At 47.9% G+C, this 20,652-nt stretch overlaps 1 protein-coding gene across 1 annotated transcript in view; it reads left to right on the forward strand.

Annotated features, from left to right (window-relative positions):
• The first annotated feature begins 4,516 nt into the window (after nucleotides 1-4,516).
• ALG13 (ALG13 UDP-N-acetylglucosaminyltransferase subunit) overlaps nucleotides 4,517-20,652 on the forward strand; it is a 198,163-nt gene continuing 182,027 nt past the window's right edge. The window contains exons 1-2 of the mRNA XM_073547540.1: nucleotides 4,517-4,719; nucleotides 8,611-8,773. Of these exons, the coding sequence (XP_073403641.1) occupies nucleotides 4,636-4,719; nucleotides 8,611-8,773 (247 nt within the window). The 5' untranslated portion in view covers nucleotides 4,517-4,635. The remainder of the gene's footprint in view (nucleotides 4,720-8,610; nucleotides 8,774-20,652) is intronic.

Consider the following 20,652-nt stretch of genomic DNA (forward strand, 5'->3'; position numbering starts at 1 on the left):
CACAGCAGCACACATTACACACACAGCACTGCAGCACACATTACACACACACACAACACTGCAGCACACATTACACACTCGCAGCACACATTACACACACACAGCAGCACACATTACACACACACACACACACAACACTGCAGCACACATTACACACACACAGCTCTACAGCACACATTACACACACAGCACTGCAGCACACATTACACAGACACAGCAGCACACATTACACAGACACAGCACTGCAGCACACATTACACACACACAGCACTGCAGCACACATTACACACACACACAGCACTGCAGCACACATTACACACACAGCACTGCAGCACACATTACACACACAGCACTGCAGCACACATTACACACACACAGCACTGCAGCACACATTACACACACACACAGCACTGCAGCATACATTACACACAGCACTGCAGCACACATTACACACTCACAGCACTGCAGCACACATTACACACACACACAGCAGTGCAGCACACATTACACACTCACAGCACTGCAGCACACATTACACACACACACAGCACTGCAGCACACATTACACACACACAGCACTGCAGCACACATTACACACACACACAGCAGTGCAGCACACATTACACACACACACAGCAGTGCAGCACACATTACACACACACACAGCACTGCAGCACACATTACATACACACACAGCACTGCAGCACACATTACACACTCGCAGCACACATTACACACAGAGCACTGCAGCACACATTACACACACACACACACACACACACAGCACTGCAGCACACAATACACACACACACAGCACTGCAGCACACATTACACACACACAGCACTGCAGCACACATTACACACACACACAGCACTGCAGCACACATTACAGACACAGCACACATTACACACACACAGCACTGCAGCACACATTACACACACACACAGCACTGCAGCACACATTACACACACACAGCACTGCAGCACACATTACACACACACACAGCACTGCAGCACACATTACACACACACACAGCACTGCAGCACACATTACACACACACAGCACTGCAGCACACATTACACACACACACAGCACTGCAGCACACATTACACACACAGCACTGCAGCACACATTACACACACACACAGCAGTGCAGCACACATTACACACACACAGCCCTTCAGCACACATTACACACACACAGCACTGCAGCACACATTACACAGACCAGCCCTGCAGCACACATTACACACACACAGCACTGCAGCACAGATTACACACACACACACACAGCAGTGCAGCACACATTACACACACACAGCACTGCAGCACACATTACACACACACAGCCCTTCAGCACACATTACACACACACAGCACTGCAGCACACATTACACACACACAGCACTGCAGCACACATTACACACACACACAGCAGTGCAGCACACATTACACACTCACAGCACTGCAGCACACATTACACACACACACAGCACTGCAGCACACATTACACACACACAGCACTGCAGCACACATTACACATACAGCAGCACACATTACACACACACACAGCACTGCAGCACACATTACACACACACACAGCACTGCAGCACACATTACACACACACAGCACTGCAGCACACATTACACACACACAGCACTGCAGCACACATTACACAGACCAGCCCTGCAGCACACATTACACACACACAGCACTGCAGCACACATTACACACACACACAGCAGTGCAGCACACATTACACACACACAGCACTGCAGCACACATTACACACACACACAGCAGTGCAGCACACATTACACACACACAGCACTGCAGCACACATTACACAGACCAGCCCTGCAGCACACATTACACACACACAGCACTGCAGCACACATTACACACACACACAGCAGTGCAGCACACATTACACAGACCAGCCCTGCAGCACACATTACACACACACAGCACTGCAGCACACATTACACACACACAGCCCTTCAGCACACATTACACACACACAGCACTGCAGCACACATTACACACACACAGCACTGCAGCACACATTACACACACACAGCAGTGCAGCACACATTACACACACACAGCACTACAGCACACATTACACAGACCAGCCCTGCAGCACACATTACACACACACAGCAGTGCAGCACACATTACACACACACACAGCAGTGCAGCACACATTACACAGACCAGCCCTGCAGCACACATTACACACACACAGCCCTTCAGCACACATTACACACACACAGCCCTTCAGCACACATTACACACACACACAGCACTGCAGCACACATTACACACACACACACAGCAGTGCAGCACACATTACACACTCACAGCACTGCAGCACACATTACACACACACAGCCCTTCAGCACACATTACACACACACAGCCCTTCAGCACACATTACACACACACAGCACTGCAGCACACATTACACACACACAGCACTGCGGCACACATTACACACACACAGCACTGCAGCACACATTACACAGACCAGCCCTGCAGCACACATTACACACACACAGCACTGCAGCACACATTACACACACACACAGCAGTGCAGCACACATTACACACACACAGCACTGCAGCACACATTACACACACACACAGCAGTGCAGCACACATTACACACACACAGCACTGCAGCACACATTACACAGACCAGCCCTGCAGCACACATTACACACACACAGCACTGCAGCACACATTACACACACACACAGCAGTGCAGCACACATTACACAGACCAGCCCTGCAGCACACATTACACACACACAGCACTGCAGCACACATTACACACACACAGCCCTTCAGCACACATTACACACACACAGCACTGCAGCACACATTACACACACACAGCACTGCAGCACACATTACACACACACACAGCAGTGCAGCACACATTACACACACACACAGCAGTGCAGCACACATTACACACTCACAGCACTGCAGCACACATTACACACTCACAGCACACATTACACACACACAGCACTGCAGCACACATTACACACACATTACACATATTACACATACAGCAGCACACATTACACACACACACAGCACTGCAGCACACATTACACACACACACAGCACTGCAGCACACATTACACACACACAGCACTGCAGCACACATTACACACACACACAGCACTGCAGCATACATTACACACTCACAGCACTGCAGCACACATTACACACACACACAGCAGTGCAGCACACATTACACACACACACAGCAGTGCAGCACACATTACACACACACACACAGCACTGCAGTACACATTACACACACACAGCACTGCAGCACACATTACACACACACAGCACTGCAGCACACATTACACACACACAGCAGTGCAGCACACATTACACACACACACAGTAGTGCAGCACACATTACACACACACACAGCACTGCAGCACACATTACACACACACACACACACACACAGCACTGCAGCACACATTACACACTCGCAGCACACATTACACACAGAGCACTGTAGCACACATTACACACACACACAGCACTGCAGCACACATTACACACACACACACACAGCACTGCAGCACACATTACACACACACACAGCACTGCAGCACACATTACAGACACAGCACACATTACACACACACAGCACTGCAGCACACATTACACACACACACAGCACTGCAGCACACATTACACACACACACAGCAGTGCAGCACACATTACACACACAGCACTGCAGCACACATTACACACACACACAGCAGTGCAGCACACATTACACACACAGCAGTGCAGCACACATTACACACACACACAGCACTGCAGCACACATTACACACACACAGCACTGCAGCACACATTACACACACACACAGCACTGCAGCACACATTACACACACACACAGCAGTGCAGCACACATTACACACTCACAGCACTGCAGCACACATTACACACACACAGCACTGCAGCACACATTACACACACACAGCACTGCAGCACACATTACACACACACAGCACTGCAGCACACATTACACACACACACAGCACTGCAGCACACATTACACACACACACAGCACTGCAGCACACATTACACACTCACAGCACTGCAGCACACATTACACACACACAGCACTGCAGCACACATTACACACACACACAGCAGTGCAGCACACATTACACACACACACAGCAGTGCAGCACACATTACACACACAGCACTGCAGCACACATTACACACACACACAGCACTGCAGCACACATTACACACACAGCAGTGCAGCACACATTACACACACACACACAGCACTGCAGCACACATTACACACACACAGCACTGCAGCACACATTACACACACACACAGCACTGCAGCACACATGACACAGACCAGCCCTGCAGGATGCACCTGACACACGCACAGCCCTATAGCACGAACTCTTCCTGCTCATGTGCTGACACGTCCAATCTTGACGGCTTCCAGGCACGTGACTTATCACATGACGATGACATCACGGAAGGTCCTGGCTGGCACGGTGTAGGTCGCGTCTTCTCCTCGTCGTTACCGGTCTGGGATCTGTGCACACTGAGGCATGGGGAAGTGCGTGTTCCTCACTGTGGGCACCACCAGCTTTGATGAGCTGATCTCCTGCATTTCCTCGGAGCAGCTGCTCAGCGTAAGCCGTGTGCACCTGGGGTACTGGGTGGTCACCGCCGATACTGGTTTCCGGGGGGTAGTAGCTCTGTACATGGAGGTGACGGGTTATAGTCAGTGAGAAGCTCTGTTACCTATCTGCAGAGACCTGTGATCACACCTAGTGCGGGCCTCACATGCCAGGCAGAGAGACGTGCTGGCTGAGCCTAGATACTGGGAGCCCAGATATGGGATGAGCAGACCACACTATGTGCACACTCTGCGGATTGGCCTGCGGTTTTCCCCTGCGGTTTGACACCTGGACAATGGAATAGGTGGCAAACCGCAGTGGAATCCGCAGAAAGAAGTGACATGTCAATTCTTTCTGCGGATTCAAAACCACAGCTTTTCCGCAGTTATAAGTCCGCAGCATGTGCACAGCAGAATGTAAATCACATAGAATAACATGCTACTGTACACTGCAGAACTGCTGCAGTTCTGCTGCGGCCAAAACCGCAGCGTGTGCACATAGCCTTAGCTTGTTTCACACTTCAGTTTTTTGACGTCGGTCAAAATCCGCCAGTTTTAGAAAAATCTCTTCTCTTTCTCTCTCTCTTTCTCTCTCTCTTTCTTTCTCTCTCTTTCTCTCCCTTTCTCTCCCTTTCTCTCTCTTCTCTCTCTCTCTTCTCTCTCTCTTCTCTCTCTCTTCTCTCTCTCTTTCTCTCTCTTTCTCTCTCTTTCTCTCTCTTTCTCTCTCTTTTTCTCTCTTTCTCTCTCTTTCTCTCTCTTTCTCTCTCTTTTTCTCTCTCTTTCTCTCTCTTTCTCTCTCTTTCTCTCTCTTTTTCTCTCTCTTTCTCTCTCTTTCTCTCTCTCTGTCTTTCTTTCTCTTTCTTTCTCTTTCTGTCTTTCTTTTTCTCTCTTTTTCTGTCTGTCTGTCTGTCTGTCTCTCTCTTTCCAGACCGCGGTTCTCTTAAATTTCCTGCCCTTTCCAACTTCGGCGGATCCGTCCACAAAACGGTCCGCTGACATCAGTTTCTTCCAAAACGGAAACGGCGGACTTCACCTGATCACCAATAACTGAAGTATGTAACAGGCCTTAGGCTACTTTCACATGTCCTGCTTTTTGAATCCGGCGTCACGCGGCGAAAATTTGCCAAACCGGATCCGGCGATATGTGGTGCCAGATCCGTTTTTTTACCCATTGACATACATTAGTGCCGCATGGATACACGGCGTGTCCGGCTTTGGCCGCATACGGCAAAAAGTGACGGTGCAGCGTCATGAAAAAGCGTTCCATGCAACTTTTTTTTTTCCTGTGCCGGACCGCTTTTTTCCACTGCGCATGTCCGGCAAATTTCCTCTGGCATGAATATTAACCCTGGAACCGGCGGAAAATCTCTCTCTTTCTCCATTTGAAATGAAGGGGTTATCTGGGACTTTGGTGATTGTTCACTGGGGGTGAGAACTAACAGGCAGGTAGTCACTCATCTCTGCCAGCTCAGGATTGTCACGGACCACTCCTGCCGGAGATTCTGCTCCTTCATATAAGAGCACCTCTTCTTGTTCCAGACTGCTCTGTTGATGGGGTGTCACTGCTGACATGCTGAATGACAGCCCCACACACAGTTTGACAGCCGGTTCCTGCTGCCTATCGGCATGGCTTCAGCAGAGACACCCTGCAGTGGAGAGTGGTAGAGAAGACGCTGCTCTGTCGACGTGCCATCACCGGAAGCAGCAGAATCTACGGCAGGAGTGATCCATGACCGCTCTGAGCCAGGCACAACAGGCCGGTGGGTAATAACGACCTGCCTCTAAGTTCTTGTATATGTAGGGAAAAATTATCAAGGACCCCGATAACCCGTATAATTATATAGAGTGTGTCAGTGTAAGAAATCTGTGTATAATTAAACCAGAAGTGGATCTGATCTACACTTATGGAATGTCAATCCACCTTTCCTGGTTGAATTATACATTGATGCTGCAGCGGCTCTTCTTTGCACGCTATTAGTGGTTGTGTCACACATAACCGCACCATGTAAGCGCACCATATGTGTACCTATCTGAATAACCTGGAGAAGACCCTATCTGTGCTTTATCTGTCTCTCTAGCTTCAGTATAAGGAAACTAGATCTCAGTCATCTACAATGTTACCAACTTGAATCTTTCACATTGAGTAGTCATTTTATTAGCATTGAAAAAATATATATATATATATATATATATATATAAAAAAAAGTTGTTATTGTGACATTTGTTCTACTGGACGTTCCAATTATGGCTATGACTAAGAACGCTGAGGGCGTCAGGGATGTGTCCGTCTGAGAGGGGCTTTTTAATGTGATTTTGAAATCCAATCACTTTCTGTATTTTACACACACAGAAGTGCTGAATGATCTTTATCATTTGATGGATTGGGCTGACTGTGGCTATGCAATGCCGTCAAGACCAGGGAATATTAGTTCCTGTGTAATCCACACACTTCTGTTTTTTTTTCTGTTGCATTCTGTATTCACGGAGAGTCTCCAGTGAGGCTGTCATTTCTCTCTCTCTCTCGAATCCTGTTCCTTTAAATTCCTACAACTCCTGCTTCGACAGAGCCGTCAAAAAAACGGATCCAGTGCATCAGTATTTTGGCAGTCTTCACAGGATTCGTTTTTTTTCACACTTAGACGGATTGTGACTGATGGCCAAAAAAACTGATGTGTGAAAGAGGCCTAAATCATGAAGCTCATGTCTGCATCCCAAGGTAAGTTTAAAAACATTAAGGCTGAGACCTGGCTTATTAACTCTTTCTGCATTGACATCAAGGGAGAAAACCAATTTATCAAACAAAGTTATGGTTGCAATGAAATCTAAACTTTCAAAAATGTTGCTACCTTTGGCGATTTTAAGCTGCTCTCATCCACTTCCATTACCTTTTTGAGATGTGGGAAAAATCACCTGGGAGGAGGTATAGCCAAAAACGCCCGACAAATTCATTATCGTGGCATAAATTAGGACACAGAGGTTTGCTGACCCCTGAGTGGAGTACATTTCTTGCAGATACTGGAGTACAAAATGTCAGGCTTCATGAGTCGGGGCCTATGAGTTCACTGATAAGTATGTCAATATGCGGTAATAAAAAAAATGCTATAACCTGTCCAAAATAAAACAAATCTGTGATGATAGCCGCAGCATAAATTGATGTGTTATGGATTTGAAATCCCCAGTACTGGTCGATTTATTGCCTCATTCAGAACTCCGTTTTGCACATTAAAAACCCCCATTATAGTCTATGGAGCTGTTCATATGTCTGTGTATTTTTGCAAGCTGAGTGTCTGCAAAAAGCACTGGGACATATCAGTTTTTATCAAAGTTCTGGATCAAAATCACCCATACAAGTCTAGAAAAATATTCAGGATTGAGAGTCCTCAGTAGTTGATACCTTTTAATGGCTAACTGAAAAGATGGTAACACATTGCAAGCTTTCCAGACTACTCAGGTCTCTTCATCAGGCTGAACTGATGAAGAGACCTGAGTAGTCTCGAAAGCTTGCAATGTGTTACCATCTTTTCAGTTAGCCATTAAAAGGTATCAACTACTGAGGACTCTCAATCCTGAATATTTTTCTATCTACTGGCTAACACGGTACAAAGATATACATCTTTCCTGTACCATAAAAGTCTATGGATCTGTGAAATATTTCTGAGCACAAAGATAGATCCATCAATATGCTGTCCATTTTAAAGGCTTTTTTTTCATATTCAGAAAACTCCTCTCCCCGGCTAAAGTTTGCTTTAAAAAAAATACTTAAAATAAGACGGGCTGCAGTCAGTTGCCCCAAAGTCCTGCTGTATATACTGCAGATTTATTTGTCTTGTGGACACCTCTTGCTGCTTTACCCAATGTCATTTATTGTTTTCTTTCTGTAACCCCCAGTCTGTTCTGCTTCTAGATCCTCAAAGACCTTGGTTACAACAGAGTGATCCTTCAGATTGGAAGGGGAACAGTGGAACCTGAGCCACACAGCACGGCCGGCTTTGCTATGGATGTCTTCAGGTATAAGGCCTCGCTGGCACCAGATATTCAGAATGCAGATCTCGTTATCAGCCATGCAGGTACTGATTTCACACGTCTAGATATAGACACTGCTACAATGCTAGAGAGGTTTTCCACTACTTGGACAACCCCTTTTTAAATAAAGTAGTCTCTCTTATAAAATAAAAACACCTTATTCTCTGTGTAGTAAGGGTGAATCCTGAGGTTGCAGATATCAGTGAAATCAAGACGTCGGTGGGGGAGGACGGCCACCCTAGTGCGTTCTGTGAACCACTAAATCAAGCCTTCCGGCTGTCTCTGACCACGGGACAGACTGGAAAATCAAAAGGGCTGGATGTGGCCTGCTGGTTGCACTTTGCTCTGGACTGCTGTAACCTTAGTGAAAATCTAGTTAATTCTCCAGATACCATTCTTGAGGTGTCTTTCCACAGCAGAAGATAAGGGGAATCCAGCATCTGAAGTTCCAAGATAAAGATTAAAACTTTATATTTATTGAGAAAAGCTGAAAAGAAGGGTTGATCTTATTACAATGTATAAATATATGCGGGGACACTACAAAGACCTTTCTAATGATCTTTTTACTCTTAGACCTGAGACGGGGACATCCTCTACGTCTGGAGGAAAGTGTCATGATCCAGTGTTGGATCTGGCGGTATTAAAAGTACAAAGTGAACTTTTTTTACTTTGGTTAAGTTCAAAGGTGTTTTGACTGTCCCCGGTGGTGGTTGTGGTATTGCACCTTAGGTTAGGTTGCACTTAATTATGGTTCAGGTGTGACACTCTATAAATGGGTCTCAGGGTGTTCACTCACTGCTGGTGATATTTCTTGCTGAGTTGTTGGAGAGCCTGGTGGAATGATGGAGCTGGATAGGAGTCCTGCGCAGTCAGCCAGAGAGAACGAGTGCCAGCTAATGGTGTCTGCAGGAAGGACTGGCATGGCCTGGTGGAGTCGCAGTTTATGGTGTCGGCGGGAAGTGCGGGCATGGCTTAGAGAAGTGGCGACTAGGAAGAGAGTTGCACTCAGCATGTTCGACTTGGTTGCTGAGAACTGGACTCGTGCATGCTTGGATTCTTGGCAGAGGCTGGACTCATCTTGGGACTCTGTGTACTGGACTGCTGCAAGTGGTGATGGACTCTGCTCCCAGGCTGCACGATGGTGACGGATCCAGTTATGGTGATGGATCCAGGTGGAGGGGAAGATGCACGCAGGTGGTGGGCTCTGTTGCTATGAACGCACGCAACAGAGCAAAGCTAAGTGGTGTTCCCCCTGTATTGTCTCTTTCCTCATGTGTATTATTAGTGCAGTGGTGGGATTAGTCTCCGCACCAACCCATTCCCTAGTGAGGGTTTAGGGTCAGGGTGAGCAAGGGCGTAAAGGTACGCGTGCGGCGACAGGTGCGGAGCCTGTTTAGGGAATGTAAGGAGTGCAGGGACACTGGCTCAGGGGAACTTAGGAGGTCTCCATGTCCCCATTCCCTATCGCAGGGCCCACCATTGTTAAAGTTTCCCAGGTTCCCCCCTTATTTAAATGCGCCTTACTGGAGGTGGTGTTTCCAGAAATATATTTATAACGTGTAATACCTAAATTCGCCAGGTGGAGGCGGCGTATCCACCTGCACATTCTATTATTTAAGTGTGCCCCACTGGAGGCGGTGTATCCAGGGTCACGTGTGTTATGGGTTCGCCTTGCGGCATCATCTGCGACCTGACACACGTGATCATGACAGAAAGAAGGTTTAAGCATACTCACAGACCCAGATTTTTTACTGTAAGAGCAGTGAGACTATGGAACTCTCTGCCATATGATGTTGTAATGAGTGATTCCCTACTAAATTTAAGAAGGGACTGGATGCCTTTCTTGAAAAGTATAATATTACAGGGTATATACACTAGTTTCCTTAATATTGCGTTGATCAAGGAGCTAGTCTGATTGCCGTATGTGGAGTCAGGAAGGAATTTTTCTCTAGCAACCTTCCACGACAGCATAGGAGGTTGTCTCCACGCCCTAATGGGGGACAGGAAGTACGAGAGGTTAAAAGGTCCCACCCACCTCCCTCTCACCAGTGTCTTTCCTGTCCCCCAAGGGGCATGGAGAGGTTCAGTATGCTGTGTGGCCGGCTGCTGCAGCGTACCTGGAATTTCTTAAGCCGGGCAGTGGTGGTCGGTGGCGCTGCCTCCCCTCCTCCGTGCTGCTCCCGTCTTCTTAGAACACGGGACCGTTCCTGGCCCACCCGTGCTCTCCCATGGGAAGTAAAGCGGGCCAGTGATCCCCGACCGGAGGCCTCCCGCAGCTCTCCGGTCTCTCCTCCTCCTGCTGCGCGCTGTGCGGTGACCCGGAAGTGACGTCACGCGCGGTCACTTCCGGGGTATGTCTGACGACTTCCTATCATGGCGGCCCCCATTCACCTGCCGGCGCGTGGAGCTCGCCAGCACCAGCTGTGCCTGCTCCAGGACCCAGGGAGGAGGAGGGGGAAAAGCTGCGCTGCGGCGGGGTTAACCCCTTATTAACCCGCCAGAAGACGCCGACAGGTAAGACGAAATCCCCTGTCAACATGGACGGTTCTTCCTGCCCTGCGTCTGCAGAGCCCAGCGCTGCCCCAGCCACAGTGAGTGTTACCTGGGGTGGGTCCTAGTGGTGCGGTCCTGGGATAGAGGTCCTCAGAAATGCTTCTCCCCCTTTTTTTATAGGGAGAAAAGTCTGCCCCCAAAGGCACCAATACCACTAGCAAGTCGGCCAAATGTGCCATATGCAGTGCAAAACTTCCCTCAAATTGGGCAAAAAAACTGTGTCAGGCTTGCACGGATAGGGTGGTTAGGGCTGAGCACCCGTCACTAATTGACGAGATCCGCAGCCTGGTTACTCATCAGGTCCAGACCTCCCCCACCACCACCACCACCTCCTCCTCCTCCGATTGTAGGCTCCCCATCCCCAAAAAAACGAAAAATACAAATAGAGGACTCGGAATCCGAATCAGAGAGGTCATATAATTCAGGCTCCGAGAGTTGAGAACAACCGGGAACTTCCAAATCAGCTGAAACTAGGAGATACCTCCTTTCTGCGGAATATGTGGAAGAGCTGGTCAGTGCTGTGCGGGCCACCATGGGCCTAGAGGACGAGCCAGTTACTCAGTCAGCACAGGAACGCATGTTCGGAGGATTTGAGGGACCCAGACAAACAGGTTTCCCAGTTCATAAGAGCATAGTAGACATGATCTCTCAGGAATGGGAGTACCCAGAGAAGCGCTACTCAGCCCCGTCGGAGCTCAGGCATAGATTCCCCTTGGAAGGAGAGGAGTTTAAATGGGACATCCCGAAGGTTGATGTCCAGGTGGCAAGAGTGGTGAAAAAGACGGTCCTTCCATTTGATGACGTGTTCCAGCTTAGAGACCCGATGGACCATAAGGCAGAAAGCCTCCTAAGAAAGGCCTGGGAAACTTCTCCCTTCTCCCTAAAATCAGGAATAGCGTCCAGATGTGTCTCTAGGTCTCTCTTCCAATGGATAAAGGAACTAGAGAGTCATATTTCCCGGGGAACCTTAAGAGGTGACCTTCTTAACTCCCTTCCCATACTACAGAGAGCTACAGGCTTCTTGGCCGATGCATCAATGGAGATGATCCGCTCTTCCGCCAGAGCCATGGTCCAGTCCAATTCCGCAAGACGGGCCTTTTGGCTTAAAACGTGGAGCCGGGATGTGACTTCCAAGGTTAAACTCTGCTCTTTACCCTTCAAGGGTGAACATGTCTTTGGCCCAGCCTTAGATGAAATTCTTGAAAAGGCCACAGATAAGAAGGTGCTTCCTGAGCAGAGGACCGCAAAAAAGCGGCTTTTTCGAGCCCTCCAGAATCAGCCATCCCAGCCGAGAGGCAAGGGAAAGACGGGAAGATGGAGTTATGCTAAACGGAGAGGCAGGAACATCCTGGTCCCCCAGCAGCAGCAACAGCCACAAGAAAAACAATGACTCGACCCCGGTGGGGGGAAGGCTTTCGAGGTTTATTCACTCTTGGCAGATGATTTCCAACAGTCCCTGGGTCCTCAATGTGATCAGGGAGGGCCTGCTGCTAGAACTCGAATCCTTCCCCCGCAGGGTATAAGAGTTACCTCCCTACCACCTCGGGAGACTCCAGCACTAAAAACCGGCATCCAGCTCCTGCTTCAATCAAACGCCATCTCTCCGGTCCCTGTGGAGGAACGGGGAAGAGGGCATTATTCCTGACTGTTCCTAGTGAGAAAACCCACAGGAGAGGCAAGGATAATAATAAATCTGAAGGGCCTCAACCGGCACATTGTATATGACAGATTCAAGATGAAGTCAGTGAAGAACGCCATTCCTCTGATAGGGCCATCTCACTTCATGGCAACCATAGACTTAAAAGATGCCTATTTTCACATCCCCATACATCCTTCTCACCGGAAGTATCTGAGGTTTGCGATCCGCCAGGGTACAGAAGTCAGGCACTATCAGTACAACGTGCTTCCCTTTGGGATATCCTCTGCCCCTCGAGTATTTTCCAAGATTATGGCAGAAGCTATGTCCCACATCAGAGGGCAGGGCATAAGGGCATATGCATTGTGCCCTATCTGGACGACCTGCTGATAATAGGATCCTCATACCAGATCCTAGACAGCCAGGTGATGCAAACCATGAGTATTCTTCAATCATTGGGGTGGATCCCGAATATAAAAAGTCACAGATCCAACCCTCCCAGAAGATAAAATTCTTAGGAATCCTCCTAGATTCAAGAAAACAAATGACCTTCCTCCCAGAGGAACATCAGAGGTCCAGAATATCAAGGATCTCAAGTTTCAGGGAACAAAGGTCCCCAACCCTCAGATCAGCCATGTCTATACTAGGGTCAATGACCTCCTGCATCCAGTCAGTGCCTTGGGCACAGGCCCACTCCAGAATACTCCAGTCCCACATCTTGGGGAGCTGGAACGGAGATCATACCTGCCTGAACAGAAGAGTCCAGACCCCAGGAAAGGTGAAAGCTTCACTGGTATTGTGGATGGACCGCAAGAATCTGTGCAAGGGAATCAACTGGTCCCAGATTCCCCTGGTCACGGTAACATCAGATGCCAGCAAAAAAGGCTGGGGAGCTGTGGTGTCCCGACAACCATTCCAGGGGTTGTGGAGCCAGGAAATGAGTGCCAAATCCTCAAACTTCAGGGAGCTGAAAGCCGTGGAGGAAGCTCTTCTGGCAGCAAGACACCTGGTCCAGGGCCATCATATCAGAGTCTATTCGGACAACGTAGCAACAGTGGCCCATCTCAGACACCAGGGCGGCACGAGATCCAGCAGCCTAGAGGGCCTTTCAGGTCGAATATTTTGCTGGGCCAAAAGACACCTCCGTTCTCTAACGGCAGTCCACCTAATGGGTACTTCCAATCTTCAAGCTGATTTCTTGAGCAGAAAGTGCATCCAGCCTGGAGAGTGGAGCCTAAACCAAAGAATCTTTCAGAGGCTGGTCAACAGGTGGGGTCTTCCAGAGGTGGATCTACTGGCCTCAAGAGAAAATGCCCAAGTGAGAGACTACTTCTCCCTGAACCCCAGAGACAGATCCCTGGGGGTAGATGCCTTCGCCCACAGGTGGAGGTTTCGTCTGGCTTATGCCTTCCTGCCAGTTCCAATCCTTGCCGCAACCCTGAGGAAAATCCGGGAGGATCAGACCCAAACCATTCTGGTAGCCCCGCTATGGCCAAAGAGGAGCTGGTATTCTCTACTTATGGAGCTACAGGTAGACGGGCCATTCCACCTACCCCTGGAGGACGACCTTCTCTTGCAGGGCCCTCTACATCACCCAAACCTCCGGGGAATGAAGTTAGCGGCCTGGTTGCTGAGACCCAGATCCTGAGGGCCAGGAGGCTATCAGCAGCAGTAATAAAAACCCTCCAGAAATCTCGGAAACCGGTCACCATTGCTATTTATAACAAAATATGGAAAAAGTTTTCCTCATGGTGTCTGCCAGATTTGCTTGACCCAGAAAACCCTAACATTTCCCGTATCCTGGATTTCCTACAGAGGGGACTTGAGCTAGGTCTAAAACCCAGCACGCTTAAAGTTCAGGTATCAGCATTAAGTTTCATGTTCGACTGTGACTTGGCCAACCACAGGTGGATAAAAAGATTCATCACATCAGCCGCTAGGCTACATCCAAAAAGGCTAGTCGCCATTCCACCTTGGGACTTGAATGTGGTACTTACGGGACTCACTCAATCACCCTTTGAGCCCCTGCCATCCTGTACTCCTCAGCTCCTCTCCTGTAAAGTGGCCTTCCTTATAGTGATAACCTCGACAAGGCGAATAGGAGCGCTCCAAGCTCTCTCAATCAGGGAACCCTTCCTAACAGTTAGGGACGATTCCATAGTTCTTTCCCTTGATCCATCATTCCTACCAAAGGTTGTGTCTGATTTCCATAAATCGCAAGAAATAATTCTTCTTCCTTTGTCAAAACCCAGCGAACCCTAAGGAAAAGGTGTTTCATACGCTGGACGTGAGGCGCATAATTCTCTACTACTTAGAGTGTACCAAACCCTATAGAATTGACCACAACCTATTTATCCATACTTCTGGTCCAAACAAGGGAAAGAAGGTGGCAAAAAACACCATTGCCAATTGGATTAAGAAAGCCATCTCCGAAGCATACCTGGTGCAGAACATCACTCCCCCTACGGGGATCAAAGCGCATTCAACACGATCTACCTCTACTTCATGGGCTGAAAGGGCAGGTGCATCTTCAGAGCAGATTTGTAAAGCAGCAATCTGGTACTCCTTACATACTTTCACTAAACACTACAGGTTGGACCTTGTGTCCAACAGGGATCTAGTCTTTGGCTGAAAAGTTCTTCAGGCCGTTGTCCCCCCCCAGTGCAGTGTAGGTTGTTATGCCTCCTATGCTGTTTTGGAAGGTTGCTAGAGAAAATAGAATTAGACTTACTGGTAATTCGGTTTCTAGAAACCTTCCACGACACCACTATTTCCCTCCCTGCATTCTTGGACAAAATTCTGAGAATCCTAAGGTAACCGGTGCTATGGTAATCAGTTATAAGTCACTGGTGAGAGGGAGGTGGGTGGGACCTTTTAACCTCTCGTACTTCCTGTCCTCGATTAGGGCGTGGAGACCACCTCCTATGCTGTCGTGGAAGGTTTCTAGAAACCGAATTACCGGTAAGTCTAATTCTATTTTTCCCCCCAATGTGGAGCTTCGTGTTTGCTGCAGGGGGTTTTTTTTTTGCCTTCCTCTGGATCATCATATTAGGCTATGGGTTGAACTAGATGAACTTAAAGGCTCTCTTCAGCCTTAAATACTAAAAAAAATAGTATGTACATAAAAACACGGTGATATACATCTTAATCGTAATTAAGAGCCTCTGCTCGAATCGCGTGGACCTGGCATCTTTCGATGTATGCGCCATGTTTTTATGTACACATCCTGGTTTTAAAGAACTACTCCAGCATTTTCTTTATCACAGCGCTGCAATAGTGCTTTTAATGTAAGGTCCCGGTCCCTACTCTCATATTTACCTGCTGCCGTCTTCACGTTTTGTCGCCGTCGCTTCCGCCTTCTCCATCAAATTGTGACCTGCCAGATCGCTCCAGTGCTCAATACAACTCAATACAAGTATAGAAGGGTCTCGTTCTGGCTCTCATAGACTTGCATTGAGAGCTTGTGATGTAGTTCTGACTTTCGGCCAGTCAAAAGCTGCAGTCACCAGATGGCGATGCGGGACCGTTGTGGCATCGGAAAAAGGTCAACATGGCGGCAGGTAACTAAGACTACGATCAGAGACTTTACATTAGAAGCACCTCTCTGGCGATGAAAAAAAAAAAAAACCGCTGGTGGTCGTTTAAACTTGAACTTTTCTCAGTATATGTGAAGGTTTAATCTTTACGTTGGAACTACTGGATTCCCCTTCTCATCTTCTGCCTATGCTTATCCTGGAACCAGCCTGGAGTCATATCACCTATTATGGAATTCTTCCTATACCGGTGAGCTGATATGTTAATTTCTTTGGCATCTCTCCACAGTGGCCATAGTTTTACGAATTTTGCCATCAAAACGCATTTAAAGGGAATCTGTCACCCTTTTTTTTTTGACTATCAGCTGCCGGCATTGACATCAGGGGCTTATCTACAGCATTCTGTAATGCTGTAGATAAGCCCCCGATGTAACCTGAAATTTAAGAAAAACACGTTAGATTATGCTCACCGGAGGGGGCGGTCCGGTCCGATGGGTGTCGTGGTCCGGTCCAGCGCCTCCCATCTTCATATGATGCCGTCCTCTTCTCCCGTCCTGTAGTGGCTCCGGCGCCTGCGCACTGCAGTATTCTGCTCTGCCCTCAACAGGGCAGAGCAGTGCGCCTGCGCCGGAGCCACGACAGGAAGGGAAGAGGACGGCATCATATGAAGATGGGAGGCGCTGGACCGGACCACGACACCCACCGGACCGGACCACCCCCTCCGGTGAGTATAATCTAACTCTTTTTTTCTTCTCTTTCAGGTTACATCGGGGGCTTATCTACAGCATTACAGAATGTCAAAAAAAAAGGGTGACAGATTCCCTTTAATATATACTCCTTTTTTTAAAGTTAGGAGCCAATATATCTTCTCAATAAATTCTCATAGTTGAACCCATCTCATCCATCTAATGTTGTGCTATCAACTTCATTGCCCCCTGTACAATTTTCTACTATGAACATTTAGCTTATACCTATCCAAATGTTGCATAATACAAAAATGCAAATGGCTGTAATACTACTGTATATCTTGGTGTTTTGGCTCATAAGGTTTTATGGTTTAATTTAAAAAGTTTTTTTTTTTATAATTTGAGGGCTGAAAGCAAATAGGTCAGACTCCCAATTTAGTTCTGAACGTGTATCTCATCCTAGACAGTGGTATATAAGGTGTTACTTTTGACTATCTGCTATATTGAAGGATTATTACAAACATAAAGTCATCACCTATCACTCACATAGATGATAACTTTTTTTTCTTGATGGGGAGTGAGTCTTGGAGGGGTATTTTTTGAACTATAAGACGCACTTTTTTCCCAAAAAATTTGGGGGGTGCATCTTATAGTCTGAACGCAGGCTTAGGCTGGTTTCACTCTAGCATTTTATCGCGCAGCACATCGTGCGCCATTTGTCACACGCGCAATTGTCCCCTATCTTTAAAATGGCGGGTGCAGTGTCTAGCGATTGCACGCATGCCTCAGCGTTTTCGTGCTCTGTGCATTTTCCAGGTGTGTGCCAAACGCTACATGTTGCTGTGAAGTGCGCACGTCAGCGCTTTGTGAGCCCGCGCAATTTCAGAGTAAACAATGTCTAGACACTTGTTTAATCCACCCCCTAAACAAGCAACATTGTTTTGGAGGAGTGTACATAAAAGAAGGGGTCTGTAGTGCCAGACCACACTCTACAGGCAGCCTGCAAGAGATAAGAAGCCCTGCCAGAGAGAATACACCCACCCAGCAAGAGACAAGACTCAAGTTTGGATTACAGCTTCAGCAGCTAAAATGTGAGTATTATAAAATCTATATATGCGTGCCTGTCCTTTAAAATATATTATGTACTAATGTTTTTTATTTGTTTTTTTTTTATTCCAGCATGTTTCTGGATCCGAATATTTGTCATCCCAAGAAGAACTGGCCCAAGCTGACCGGGAGGTAAGGATTTTGCTGCCTTTGTGTAAGTATAGCTGCCTCTCCAAATGGGTAATAATTTGTGTTCTTTTACAGACCTCAGCATCGGACCTGGCAAGTGAGGCGAAACAGCGGGAGCAGCCTAGCCAAGTCACGGCGAGGAGACGCAATGTAAGTATCAAGTCTTTGATGGTCCATTTTTTTTTTAAGAAAAAATTTCTATTCCTTTTTTTCTGTCCTGTTTTTCATCTTCTATATCTTTCTTCTTTTCTGTTTCCTTTTTTTTCTATGTGATTCTCATCAATTTCCAAGATTATAATTTTTTTTTTTCTAGGTTCCACAACGGGATGAAGACATCTATCTCAACAACAAGCACCTGATACGCCTTGTCCAGGAACGTGTCCCATTGTGGGACAGCCGTGACCAGCAGTACAAAGACATTGTGGTGACCCAGCATCTCTGGAATGAGGTGGCCACAGCGTTGATGGAGGGCTGGGACAGCGCCTCTGCAGCGTCAAAAAAGGCATTTAGTATTTCCCTGCTGTTTGATGCCGCATTGACTCTTGTTCCTGAGGATACTATTGTGTTTCCTGATAGAATATATCTATCAGGGACCATAACAGTGTCCTCAGGATCAACAGTGACTGCATTGTAGATTGTAATGCTGTATTGATCATGCTTTAACTCTTGATGCTGTTGATACTGGTGTGTTTCTTTCAAGATATATTCTTGCAGTAAACACACCAGTGTCATCAGGATCAACAGTGAATGCATTGTGTATTGTAATGCTGTATTGATCATGCTTTAACTCTTGATGCTGTTGATACTGGTGTGTTTCTTGCAAGATATATTCTTGCAGTAAACACACCAGTGTCATCAGGATCAACAGTGACTGCATTGTGTATTGAATTCTTTTGTGATGCCGCACTGAATGTTTGCCACGTTCACTCAGGTGTGTGTGCTGATAATGATGTTGCCATCAGTGCATTGTATAACGTTTTTTCTTTGTTTTTCTACAGTGAACAAAGTCCGCACACGTTGGCGCTCAATGAAGGACCACTTCAACACTGATGTTCGTGCTAAGGGACAAGTTCGCAGTGGTTCAGCGTCAAGGACCAGAACAAAGTACCGCTATCATCGCGAGTTGGCTTTCCTGAGACCGGACCTTGCCACTAGAGCGTAAGTATTTTTTTTAATTTTTTTATTTTTTTTTTTAATAACCTCTGCTTTTCTATTCCACAGCTGATGCTTCTGGTAAATGCATGATAGTAATGTTTTACTTTTCTTTCCACAGCACCTGGAGCAGCACCCTGCAACCTGTCCCTGGAGCGGTCCTTCATCGATCGACCTCGGACCCATCCCAGCCATCCGACAGCCAGGAAGCAACTTGCAGGTCAGCAACACAGACAGCTGGTGACCAGGAAGCTGGTTCATCAGGTGTTCCCCTGTCCCAGGTCTCTGCCACTGGTTATGCGGGCACTACCCGCCAGCGGCAGAGGGCCTCGGACAGGCCTGTCTTGCCCGAGTTCATGCACTTAAGCGAGGCCTTTCATGCCAGCCTCAAGTCGTTGTCCGACAGAGTGGAAAGCGTTTTTTCACTCATGGAACACGGTTTTACCCACATGGAACACCGCTTCCACTCTGTCGACCAGCGCCTTGACTGGCTGGAGGACAACTTCAATAGACCAGCCACCATTTCTTTAGTAAAATTGAACAGGGCATGGTGGAACACCTTAGTCCTGAGGAACAGCTGAATGTGTTACAGGCCTGCAACACTGCTTTCTTACAGGCTATGCAGCAGAATCAGTACATGCAGCTCTCAGTGGTGTAATTCCCACCTGTGCCGCCACTTACTCGTTTCACCACAGTACCGACTTCTGCTGCATACCACTGCACGGCCACCTGCATTCCTAGCCAAGCCGCACAACAATACACCACGCCAATGCCGAGTGCTGCTGGACACTCCACCCCCCGCCACCAGCATGGCAAGCGCTGCTCCTGTCTGGAGCACCACTACCGCCACCGTTCCACCATCTTGGCGCACCGCCACCGCACAGCCAGCTTGGGCCACCACCACCTATTCTGGTCGGAGCACCGACAACATCTCCGTCTAGCAGCACCGCCACCACTCAGCATCAGCATGGGAGCACCGCCACCACTCCTCATCATAGGAGCACCGCCACCACTCCTCATCATAGGAGCACCGCCACCACTCCTCATCATCGGAGCACCGCCACCACTTCGCCTTCTAGGAGCACCGCCACCACTCCTCATCATCGGAGTATCGCCACCACTTCACC

This window comes from Dendrobates tinctorius, unplaced genomic scaffold (assembly GCF_039654945.1).
Source record: "Dendrobates tinctorius isolate UK_male_01 unplaced genomic scaffold, ASM3965494v1 ptg000154l, whole genome shotgun sequence".
Lineage (NCBI taxonomy): Eukaryota > Metazoa > Chordata > Amphibia > Anura > Dendrobatidae > Dendrobates > Dendrobates tinctorius.